Source organism: Myxocyprinus asiaticus, chromosome 8, assembly GCF_019703515.2.
Source record: "Myxocyprinus asiaticus isolate MX2 ecotype Aquarium Trade chromosome 8, UBuf_Myxa_2, whole genome shotgun sequence".
Taxonomy (NCBI): domain Eukaryota; kingdom Metazoa; phylum Chordata; class Actinopteri; order Cypriniformes; family Catostomidae; genus Myxocyprinus; species Myxocyprinus asiaticus.
The window spans coordinates 12756783-12770263 of NC_059351.1; the positions used below are offsets into that span (position 1 = coordinate 12756783).

General features: G+C 36.3%; 1 protein-coding gene across 1 annotated transcript in view; it reads left to right on the forward strand.

Annotated features, from left to right (window-relative positions):
- The window catches only part of LOC127445557 (protein sidekick-1-like), a 317499-nt gene that overhangs the window by 253633 nt on the left and 50385 nt on the right, over positions 1-13481 (forward strand). Inside the window, exons 28-31 of the mRNA XM_051705711.1 lie at positions 1380-1617; positions 6928-7043; positions 8356-8545; positions 10491-10589. Of these exons, the coding sequence (XP_051561671.1) occupies positions 1380-1617; positions 6928-7043; positions 8356-8545; positions 10491-10589 (643 nt within the window). The remainder of the gene's footprint in view (positions 1-1379; positions 1618-6927; positions 7044-8355; positions 8546-10490; positions 10590-13481) is intronic.

A 13481-nucleotide genomic window follows, 5' to 3' on the forward strand; every position in this document is an offset into this window, starting at 1 on the left:
TGACAGCTTATTTTTCCTGTCTGTTTTCCTGCTATCACGAGCCATAGTGTCTGTCAGTATCAGACGTAATTGCAGTTATTTTCTTCTTCACGTCTCCTTTTCTCGCCTCTCACCTTTTCAAAGCCTCGAGCTATCGAAGAATTCTAGTTTTTGAGGCACAAAACATGAAGGCTGTCATTTCATAAGACAGACTCCTACAAAACCTCTGTTGGCTGTAGTAACACATTTGAGGGGTGCTGGTGAAGAAAATGACCCTCAGGACACATAAGAGCCTTAATGCATTACTTCACGAGCTTTGGAGACGAAAACAGTGACCTCTAAACCTTTCTTTATGGGCAGTAATTTATTACACTTGTACTAAAAATTCCATGTAGCTGCCAAAGCAATTGGCATTGAAGAAAAGGTTACACTTTTACAGTTCTTCTATCGTTTACCAAGTAGCCCAAGAGTCTGCATGTCTCTCAAGTTTTAATGTTTTTAATGAAGAGTAAGATGTAGTTTATTACAAGTCTCTGTGGAGATAGATAGATAGGTAGGTAGGTAGGTAGGTAGGTAGGTAGGTAGGCAGACAGACAGACAGTCAGATTTTTTTATCTGCAGCGAGCGCTCATCCACAAGAAAACATATGAATTGTTGGACGATTGAAGTCCTCAGCTGGGTTTAGGAGCTACTTTTAGCGTTAAAATGCTTCATGAATTACACTTGAGTGACACGTCCATAATTTTTAAGAGTTGCTCCTAAATTTCCACTTTTAGCCTTAGGATTTTTTGTGAAATACGGGCCCAAATTCAAGTGCTTTTTGAGTAAGATTAACATTCAGTTCAATTTGCAAAAAAAAAAAAAAAAAAAAAACAACAAACTATTTCAACCTTAAATTTGTTTGTTTGTTTAGCACCATGATATTAAAAGAACAATACACAACAGAAAAGTCATTTGTGTAGGTGAGATTTGAAACCCTGTTTGGCTTATTTGAATACCTCTTCTTATACATTTACAGCATATTAGATTAAAAGTAAAGAAATAAAAGAAAAGACATTCAATTCAAAGAAAAACAACATAAACAGCATTCAGAGAATATGAATGTGCGAGACACTGAAGCCACACTTAATTAAAAACATTAATGAATTACATCAAAAAATAATGAAGCTTAAAATTATCTACAGTATCATTGCATTAGATGACAAAATATCAAACCAAGTGGCATTTGCAAACAAATTATGCTAGAGCTTTTCTCTGAATTAGCTTCTCTTTTCTAAGCCATTTTGCAATTAACCAACTGATCTCAAGTTCATTTTTAGTAGGCGTTTAAAGTCCATGGTATACTTTTTCTAGAGCACTAAGAATGAACACTAAGTCTGATCTCCTTGACTTTTTCTTAGCCACTTCAAGAGGCAGCTTACAATGGAAATCCTGAAAGTGTGGGTTACCGGGTTCGTGCACAGAGAACGGACGGGCTTGGACAGCCACGGATGGAGACGGTTTCTGAGCGGCTATCTCGGGAGGTGACGATGGAGGGCTTGGAGGAGTGGACGGACTATGAGTTGAGCGTTCAGGCATTCAACGCCATCGGTTCTGGACCCTGGAGCAGTCCAGTTCTGGGCAAAACTAAAGAGTCAGGTGCCACACCAGCACAACTTTCCTTTAAACTTGCTTGCTTTAGATGTAGCTTTTGTACTAATTTAATTTATGTTTAAAAATTAAAATAACAATCAAAGCTTATTTCAAAGTTTCAATAGGGAAAAATACGACTGTTTTTTGTAAAAATATGCACTCATATGGCATGCATATGATGGATACTGGCATCTTTCATAAAACACACTGCAGAAAACGAGAATGAAGCGAAGTGAATTCAACTTCATGTGTCTGAAATGAATCCGACCGCTCAGGTAAACCAGGTTTGTGACAGGACAAAGTGCTTCCAGAGCGCCTTTAAACTATAACGTTTTTTTTCCGTCTAAAATTAGCTTTATTAATCAGCATGTTTAGAGCCTTTCACAAACAGATTATTTTTGTGAAAATTAATCATAGTTCATCTCTCGCATAAATGGCAAGGAAAAACAACCAAATATTTGATTTCACTAGTGGCATAGTGGAGTTCTCATGAGAACGTTTCCATTATTTGATAGACTGACCATTTATAGGCCTACTTAACTTTAGCTAACAGTATTTTTAAGCTTCACTATTGTGCTATACATTGTTTGTTGTTGGTAGATTTTCATTTAAAGGAAAATATAAAAATGGTCCAGTCAGACTTTTACATTTTCAAACTTTTCTCTCAGGGGATACCCCTGAACCCCCAAACAATGTATTTTCTTAATAGTCACAAGGCCTCCTATGCCCATTGAGTATCCAAAAATATATTCAAACACAAATACTGGACTGTTGTCATTCAGCTTCAAAATGAACAGTTGATTTGATCTTTTAATATTTATAACAAAGTGCTCTCGATTGATGAACTCGTTGAAATATTTTCATCTTTTGGCAGAAGGTCTCCCAAACCCCACTACTTTGGCTTTGTCTCTGGAGCCCCAATGTCCTAATCCTTGCCCAGTTTTAAAGAGACTGTTTTGACTTAGATTTTTTTGTTCTTTTTCTTATTCTTTTACAAAGTACTCTTACTGCCAACTTGGAAATTTACAATTAGGCCTACTATTTCAAAAAATGAGCATTCCTTATGTCATTTCGTAGCTATACTGACTACTAAACACCATGTAAGTTATTGTCTTGACCTTTGCTGGGAAGGAAATCTAGAGACCAGACCTCTTGGAACTTTAATTGAATACCCCTGCTACATCCACATCACAATGTGTATAAGATGTCTACTGTCTCCTGGTGAAAGTTTCCGTGCTCTTCTGGAAGTAGAAGACCTTGTTATATAATTTTCCAAAATAGCTACCATCATGTTTTGATGCATTCATCTTTTTATATGTGAAATCTTTGATGATTATGAAGTAAAATTAACAATAACTTTTATTTTGCTACTGATATTATTAAATTAGTATTTACTGAATTCAAGCAACATGTGCTAAAAATTTCATTTGTTTGCAGAAAAATAAGTTTAAAAGGGTTAAAAAATATTATTGGGGGTGAGGGGGGGGGGGGGGGTTGGGCCGGGGCCCTTCCTTGTCATAATCCGCCTCTGCCTGCAGGTAATCTACACTGTCATTAACCCATTTAATCCCACTGGGATTGTCAATTGTAAATGACAGTGCAGACTTTTTTTCATGTCTGTCAAAACACTGTCTGTCAAATAAATCTTGTCATAATACATTAACAACTACCATATTTGGTACATAATTTGAATTGAGTTGTGCTGTGTTCATTTTCTGTTGTTCATCTCTGTTGATGGGGTAGGTTTTGTGTGGATGACTGAAAAATACATCTGGATGAAGCATATTTTGTCCCCTCATGTTTATAAAGATATTGCGATTAATCGCGGTTAACTACAAAAACTATGCGATTAATCACGATTCAATATTTTAATCGTTTGTCAGCCCTTATATATATACATACAGTAGTGGCCAAAAATATTGGCACCCATGGTAAATATGAGCAAAGAAGGCTGTGAAAAAAAAAATCTGCATTGTTTATCCTTTTGATCTTTCATTCGAAAAATGTACAAAAATGTGTCCTTTAATTGAAGTGAAAACAATTGAAACGGGGTAAATATCTCATTATTAAATAAATATTTTTCTCCAAAATGCATTGGCCATAATTATTGGCACCCTTTTATTTAGTACTTTTTGCAGCCTCCCTTTGCCAAAATAACAGCTCTGAGTCTTCTCTCATAATGTCTAACGAGGTTGGAGAACACCTGGCAAGGGATCTGAGACCATTCCTCCATACAGAATCTCTCCAGATCCTTCAAATTCAGAGGTCCATGTTGATGGACTCTCCTCTTCAGTTCACCCCACATATTTTCTAGTGGGTTCAGGTCAGGGGACTGGGATGGCCATGGCAGAACCTTGAATTTATGGTCAGTGAACCATTTTTGTGTTGATTTTGATGTTTGTTTTGGATCATTGTCCTGCTGGAAGATCCAACCAGGGCCCATTGTAAGCTTTCTGGCAGAGGCAGCAAGGTTTTGATTTTTTATCTGTTGGTATTTGATAGAATTAGTGATGCCATGTATCTGAACAAGATGTCCAGGACCTCTGGCAGAAAAACAGCCCCACAACATTAAAGATCCTGCACCACATTTAACCATGGGCATTGGGTACTTCTTCATCTCTGTGTGCGCCAAACCCATCTCTGGTGTTTGCTGACAAAAAGCTCTTTTTTTTGTTTCATCTGACCATAGAACCCAGTCGCATTTGAAGTTCCAGTAGTGTCTGGCAAACTGAAGATGCTTGAGTTTGTTGTTGGATTAGAGCAGAGGCTTTTTTTTTCTTGAAACCCAAACAAGGGAGGTGATGTAGGTGATGTCTGATATTTATTTATTATGTTTTTATTTTGAGACTTTCTGACCCCAAGACCCAACTAATTTCTGCAGTTCTCCAGCTGTGTTCCTTGGAAATTCTTTGGCCACTTGAACCAGACACAAGTCCTTTTCCAGGCTGATTCTTAAGATCTCCAGTTGATTGGAACTTGTTAATTATTGTGCTGATGGTGGAAATGAGCATTTTCAGTGCTTTGGCTATTTTCTTATAGCCACTTCCCATTTTGTGAAGCTGAACAACCTTTTGCTGCACATCAGAACTATATTCTTTAGTCTAACCCACTGTGATTGATGATTAAGGGAATTTGACCTGTGTGTTACCTCATATTTATACCCCTGTGAAACAGGAAGTCATGGCTGAACAATTTCATGTTCCTAGTCACTAAGGTGCACTAAAAAAATTAAAATATGAAGAAGAATATACTTCAGATATATTTTACTCATAAGAATTTCTAGGGGTGCCAAATATTGTGACCAATATATATATATATATATATATATATATATATATATATATATTATATATATATAATATACTGTATTTGTAATACAATGTATTTGTAATTATCTGAAGTATAGTATATTTATTTTATATTATATTTTTAATTATTTTAATTGTTATATTCTAAATTACATTTATTTGGGGGACTTTCTCAGTAAATATTGATATGCCATTAATTGTGATTAATTTGATTATTTAGTTGGCATTTTAATAAATAATGTTCTAATACCTTATCATTATTTATATGGTATATTAATATAATATTAATACATATACTTTTTTATCTCATAATCAGTGTTGAGTAATGTTACTTTTAAAAGTAAATCATTAGAATATTGCGTTACACCTTAAAAAGTAACTTCATTCTTTAAAAAGTTATTTTTATGTAAAGTACAGCGTAACTTTTGCATTACTTTTTTTCTCACAGCCACTTTCTCTTCTGCTATGCTATGCATTCCATACAAATAAGCCATGCATTGCATACAAGAAAGAGACATTACAGGTCATGCTAGCTATTGTACAACACTCATGTCAAAACAACATAGTAAACAAACAGATATTTAGAAAGTAGGTATTCACGTCATATTTACAATAAAGAATCAATAACATGAATAGGCATGATTTGTTTTTCCATCAACATGGCAGCCAGTATGAATAATGAAGAATAACCACTGTCTTACCTAAAGCAGCAAAGTCCAACACTTGAACCTGCATCATATATGTCATCATGTTCTGTGCCCATCAACAATATCAGAGTCAACTTGAGATGTTCTTCAGAAGTCAGGATAAAATTCAGTGGGGAATGCCAGTATAACATGTTCAAGGAATAAGTCTGATGAATAAATAAATATTTTTCACTTAAATCATCTCAGTGAATGCTTGTTTTGAGTTGATCCACGGTTCATACAGACTCCACAACTTCAAAGGCGCATTTTGATACAACTTGAATGGAATTGTTTTTAATGCTACCAAAATGTCATAAAAAATGGTTTGTTTCATGAATCAAACTACTTGTTTATTATAAACAAAAATGTAGAATATTTTTAGAAACTAAGATATTTTCTCTGCATACACAATCAATGTAGAACGTTGCTCAGAGCCACTGATCCAGAGTCAGCATTTCTCATCCCATTCTCCCAGTTACGGGGAGCTGTAACATGGAGCAGTTCGGCTGCATAAGTCAGTGAATTGAGCGAGTATTTGTATCATGTCATGGCCAGTGGAAGACTAGTCTTATCCATCTGCCTAAATGTGTTTACTGATTTTTTTTAATGCAGTGTGTATCAACACATGAATCAACCACGTTTCACTCAACCGAATGTTGACCTTATATTACACTAAAATGCGAAATGCGCATGCGCATTAGTGAGTTGATTGACAGGAGATGTCTGTATCTAAAAGGTGATTGGCTCTTTTACCTGCAAGGCGGGACTTCCTTTCAAAATCCATTGACAGTTGGGTGCTAGAGCTTCTTGGTTAGGCTTTTCAATTTCTCCCATTCATTTAAATAGAAGTGACTCATCTCTATCTGTTAAATAGTCTCTGGCCTCACACTCTATAGAACTACAATGCCAATCATGCACCACATCCCATCCCCCAAATTTGCACACTTTTACTCCTGATTTCTTGCAATACAGGGACAGTAGAGGTGTAAAAAACCAACGCGTTACTTTATTTAAAAAGTAACTCAGATATTATGGTCTAAAATACAAAATTGCGTTACTTTACTCATTACTCGAAAAAGTAATCTGTTTACATAACCCACATTACTTTTATCACGTTACCTCCAACACTGCTAATAATTATTAATACATGAACAATTTACAGTATTCTACATTGGTGTCTTCATCATTTTGCTGTATCCGACTTAATAATACCGTATACCTTAACAAAACCTTAACGGTGGTAAAATCATTGCAACTTATGACCTTGAGTGGGTTATTGCTTTAGTATAAAATATAATTTTTTTGTGTCTGTGTGTTTTCAGTTCCCTCTGGTGCCCCAGAGAATGTGAGTGCTGAAGCAATGAGCTCCACAAGTATACTGGTCAAATGGGGGTCAGTCTCTGAGCACCAGAAGAATGGACACATTCTTGGATACAAGGTATGGTAACTATATCAAACGGAATGCCTTAAGACCCTTAAAATCCCCCACAGGCTTGGATAGAGACTTCTGCCTGCTGAACATTGAACAGAGTGAAGTTGTACTGTAAATGAGACTTCTGACTGGAGTTAACAAGATAACTGGGAATTTATTTTATTATATTAGTGGTGCTTGCCAAGGCTGTGTTGCTGTGCGATTTTCACCTGGTGAATGATAAAACTGGCAAAACAATTCAATAGACTTACATTAAAGGAGGGAACTGATGTAAATCTAAGGCCAGAATATCATAGAGACTTGATGGTGGGCTGTTTTGACTTGGGCCTGTAAAAAAAAACAATTATCAACCACCCAGAACACATTAACAACCACTTAGCAATGCCCTAACACCTTAGCAACCACTGTAGTGGTGGGTTTTGCATAGAATAAAGATTGTGCTAATTGACGTTCAGTGTAATTTGTTTTTAATTATACCAAAAATGTCAGAATGACGAATTCAAATCATTAAACATTCAGAAATTGTTGAAAAAATACATTCAGTGCACCTCTGTCTTCTAATGTAATGCTTGTATCATAAGCCAATAGCACTTTATGCCACAAAGAACCGTTGTTGCGCTCAACCTATATAGGGTCCTCTGTTTTTTTCATGGTTTGTTGCACAAACATTCAACCGAATGTAGTTCATACTGAGTTAAAACTGATCACATCACAACTATGTGAAGTTAGTGAAGCCCATGTGAACCTTTACTTGTAGTATGAATCTTAAGTTTTTGCTTGAGCTGTATAGAGTGACATGATGCAACATCCTGAAATTGCTGAAACAGTTTTTCTTTTACACACTGTAGGAAGAGACCAATTGATAAAATGCTTAGATGGTTAAAAAGTAGGAAAAATTAAATTAATTATTGATCTCCTCTGAAGTCAGGACCCAAGCTAGGCGAAACTTGAACTCTTAATTTAAATTAGATTTTTAAATTTGCTCAAGAAAGTGTGTGCGTTTTGCTTGCCCCTGCAAAAACGGTGTTGTGGGTGGTTGCCAGGGAATTACGATGTGGTTGCTAGGGTGCTCTGGGTAGCTGCTAAGATGTTTCAAGTTTGTTCTGGGTGGTTGCTTACTGGCCAAAGTAAAAAGAGCCCATCCCTATGTCTTGATTATATTCTGGTCCCCAGTATGGCTTGTAAGTCTATGGGATTTTTTCATTCACCAAAATTCAAAGCTTCATAGCTTTTTTTATTTTTAGTACATTTTCTAGCACTATTACACATTAAAACACTTTGTATGTGACCTATATCCCTGATCTCCCTTTATATGTAGGTATTGTACCAAGAAAATGATTCTCAGCAGGCTCCCAAGGTCCAGCTGGTGAACGGGAACCATACCCACTCTATTCTTTTGCGGAATCTCAGGAAGTTCATCCTGTATGAGGTCCAGGTGCTTGCATTTACACGTGTTGGAGACGGACCACCCAGCCTTCCCCCAACAATTGAGAGAACCAAGGATGACGGTGAGTAACCAATGAAATCAGTGTTCAAGGAGTTTCTGTAGCCCAGCAATTCTACAATCTGTTAATAATATTTTGTCAGGAATTTTAAATAGAGTGCTTCAGTGGTAACATCTAAAATAAATTATCTTATTCAAGTAAAAATATAAAAATAAAAATATTATATGACTACATCAAGGTTACTCCAACAAAATCCATTTTAAAGGTTTAGATCAGGTAGAAATAGCTCCTTCAGGTAACAATTGCAGGAGACAAATTTTCACAGTGTTCAGTTTCACATAAATATTATCTTCTTTATAGAAAACACTAGTTTAACAAATCGTGCATGCAAATGCAAATGCAAATAAATAAATAAATAAATTCACAAATTGGGTCAAAATAACACTTTGAGTGAAAGCTACCCATTTAGCAGATGTTCCTTCACACACTCACACACACATACAGTACACCCACACACAAATACTGTATTCATAATGGTAGCTTAAAGTTATGTCTTGCTTCATGCTCTGCTGGTTTCCAGCTGTGCCTGGTATTCAGACTGGCATTACCTCCACCTCCCACCTGGCTCCAGACACAGACGAACACACATGTGCTCTCGCTCACACACTCGTCTGCCCTCTTGGTGCCCACATTGCATGAAACCCCATCCTGCATCACTGCATCGCTTCATTCACCTGTATGAACCACCTCTCTCTCTCTCTCTCTCTCTCTCTCTTTCCATTTCACCATCCCATAGGAAAGAAAAATCACTAATGAGATCTCTTTGGTATCTCAATTGTTTCTCCTAGACAGCAATGACATTAATGTCAATGGAGAGCAAATTGATACTTTGGGTGAAGTCTTCTGCTTTTTTTTTTCCCCCTATAAAAAAGACCATAATAATCTCACATTTCAATAATAACAACAATAATAATTAATAATCTCACATGTCTCCTCTTGAGTTTCAGATCTCCACAATGTCTCCAACCTTGTTAAGATTTGGCAAGATACCAAGTCTGCAATCCAAAGTCAAAGATTTCTGAATGAATTCAAACATTTCTCAAATTCTTACAAGACCAAATTATCTGTGCTATGCTAACCACTGATCCTTGCTTCTATATTTTTTGTGTCATTAAGATTTTTGGCATTGTGACATTATTTTGACGGCAGTTAATTTAAGCATGTTACCCCACAATATGTATGTGTTTTCTTTTAAGATTCATCTAACTGGGAACTCTCAAGTGTCCTGAGCTATCTCAGAGCAACCTCTGAGCAAAAAATGTTTCCCTCAGAAATATGAACTAACATGAATATATGCAATCCATTTCCACAGCATAGGAAAGTAAACACAGCTATCTTTCCCTTTTAAAATGAGCGAGTGTGTTCATATGTTGTGGATTGTGGAGTCTTGCCAGCGCAGTGACAAATGCCCTCTTTCTGTCATTTCTCTTAAACGGCTCAATAGAGCAACATTCATTTGGAAATGTACATGGATACCAGGGATACCAGATACTCGAATGTCTGTGATTATTCTCTCTCTCTCTCTCTCTCTCTCTCTCTCTCTCTCTCACACTCTCTCTACATACACACACACAGCAGAACTACTGGATTACCAGTGTTGTTGGCCATGTGTCCACTGGCAGAGTTAAATGTGTTTGATGAAGGATTATAAAGCACTAATATTTATATTTATGGATTTAAGGAATTAGAAGTTTACAGCGAGTCTGTGTGTATGAAGACATTAATATGTCATATTTGCTGTGGTTGAGATAAAAGCTTGGCCCAGCAAATAGATGTTTTGAAGTGTTTGAAGTATGTTCTTCATTAGAAGAAACCTATAAAAATGTGGACTACTATAATCTGTTTTAAATACCACATTCAGCTGTTGATCCCCCTTAACACTTTCTCTCTCTCTCTCTCTCTCTCTCTCTCTCTCTCTCTCTCTCTCTCTCTCTTCTTTCTTTTTTAGTTCCTGGTCCACCTGTCAGATTGGTGTTTCCAGAAGTGCGTTTGACGTCTGTGCGGGTTGTCTGGCAACCTCCTTCAGAGCCAAACGGTATCATTATAGGTAAGAGAAAACATTAAAGCCACACACACACACACACACACACACACACACACACACACACACTTACTTGGCTTTTTAAATGGTGACCCACCATAATTAGTTTTTTGTTTATATTAAGCTAATTATAATATATTAACCCTATCCATTAAGAACCATTGCTTAATTTATTTATTTTTAGAAGTTTTAGAATTGTATATATATTATCTATATAGATATCGATATAGATATAGATATAGATATATATATATATATCATGTTTACCTTAGGGGAAGTCCCTGCATTTTTGTCCATTGAAATTTCCCCCCACAAGGCTAAAAAAGAATTTGTCTTGATACAGTTAGTCAGTCAGATGTGCAGTAATTCAATCGCAATTACTGCGCATCTGACTGTATGTTGTGAATGAGGCATCGCTGCAATATTCAAGCAGTGACCTTCAGTCACTGGAATTTCACTCCTATAAACCATTTAAGAACATCTCTGATGGATTATTATCACTATATTGCATTATAGATGTGCCATGGTGCCGCTTGTGTAATATGTGTACATTACTGTTGCTTTATTGAAGTTTAACCTTTATTATGGCTTTTAAATGAGTTACCGTGGCAGGGTATTGAAATCGAGAGCCCATTGGTGAATATTGATTGGTGGACTGAGATCTCTCAGGTGTCTCATTTTGAATTGCCCTTTAATATCTGGTTCTCTTTATCTCTCTTTGTCAGTTTCTCTCTCACACACATTATCATTCTCATTCATTTTCTGTCAATCAGTTTCTTTTGTGCCTTGTCTCTCTCTCTTTTAAATTATCTTTCCCTTTTTTCTCTCTCTCTCTTGCATTGATTCACTTATAGATTCTTTGTTGCTATAGTAAAAACATATATAATTTAAAGTGATGGTAATTTTGGTAAAAGTATGTGGTATTGGTACATTTTTGTTTTTGTTTGTGTTTTTATTTTATTTTTATTTTTTTTGGGGGGGGGTTCTATGTCAAAATTCATTATCCTATCCCAGCGTAATATGCAGAGAAAAACATATGTCATATGTTTAAATTATTATCATAATTATTTATATGGCAATAACATTTATTATATTTTTTTGGTTCTCTTCTCTTCTCCTGAGTGTCTGCTGTAATGTGTGTGCTGTGGTTAGGGATCAGTGATCGCTGTGGCAACAGGGCCCTCAAATAAAATGCGCCTGACTGAGGGAGAGACGATTCGACCAATTACACGGCTTACTGCTCTCACCTCGGCAACCCAGACATTAAATAATGAGTACCGAACCACCTGGCATGGGTCACAGCTCTAGCATGATAGATTATGAAGAAAACAATTGCACAGATGACCGTTGGCTGCTTTTTGTCCCTTGCCCTCTTATCTCCATTTCCAAGCCAAAAGCAACTCTCAAAAACAGTGAAGTAAAGAAAAAAAGTGTTCGAGTTGATTCCTGCCCCTAGCGTATCACACAAAAAAGGAAAAAACCATCAAAAGAAAGGGCTCAGGAACAAGAGGGAGAAAAAGAGGATTTTTGCATAGGCCCCTTCGGGCTTTTTGGGTTGGGTTAGCGATGGCCTTTTAATAAAGCGAGATCTTAGCGAGCTTTGCATTCGGAGAGAGGGAGAAGGGAGAAAAAAACAGGAAAGAATAGGGGAAAAAGAATCTAAGAAGACAAGGCAAAGAAAAAAGATTTTCATTGAATTGAAATCAGCCTCGTCTCTCGGTACTGTGCTAATCCTCCCAAGCGGAGTGTGCTAGCACCAAACACCCCATGTGAGCGAGATAAAAACCTCTCTCGGCTGTTCGCTGGATTCCCCCGTTTACAAGGCACTTAACTCCCTCAATCTCTCCAGCAACTCATGTCAGAAACACTCTTTTAGCAGTAATAAACTCTTCCAGGTTAAAACATGCTTTTAAACTTGAAGTGTCTTTCACATTGGTCGTAGCATCTCCATTAAAATGAAATGAGCCATGTCTGCATTTAAAAGAGGATTATGTACTCCTATGAAAGAAGACTGTTGCAAAAATGTAGCGCCTTTAGATAATCAGTTGAAATGTGCCACCTTCTATGTGTTTTGACAGTTCTAAGGATCCACAACGGATGAACTATTATATACTGAATTGTATTATTGGTATGGTATGTTTTGCGAATGCATTTTAATTAAAACTCATTGTTCTGTTACCCATAGGCATAGCTGTTTTTTTTTAATTGCTGTAAAATAGCATTAGTATAAACCTTAGTCAGAGTATACGCCATATTTAATTTTACTCGAAGAAAAACAAGGCTGTGAGACATAGTAGCAATGGGCCTCATTTACAAAATACAAGCTGTACGAATTTCTATGTTAATCATTCGTACAACCATTCAGTAGCAGCTCATGACCAAAGATATAGGTGGGGCAGATCTTGCTCTGAGTGCTATAGGTTATTTATAATCACTGTTATTCAACTCGTTCAACTCATTATTCATATCATAATACATGTAATTTACACGTTTCCACAGTACTAAAAAGCTAAATACCTATAATAATAATAATAATAATAGTAATAATAATAACAATGTTTTAAATCATAGTAAGATTCAGGTAGTAAATACAGGTTCACAATATAAATATTTCAAATCACATACACCACTACTGTAGGCTATACATCCCCTTGTCCCCTTGCAATATAAGAACGGATAAAAATAGGAAACATAACATTTTATTCAGTTTGCACAGAGCCAATGTTTGTTGAATTACAAGTTTTCATCCTACAATACATACAATGTCTTATCGCCTAATTTTGTCTTTTGATTTCCAAACTATTTTTATGTCTGGCTTGTCAGGACCAAGTTGTTTGATGGCCAGTTTGTAAGAACGGATACACTGTTACACACACGTTCATCGATAGCACTTGCCAT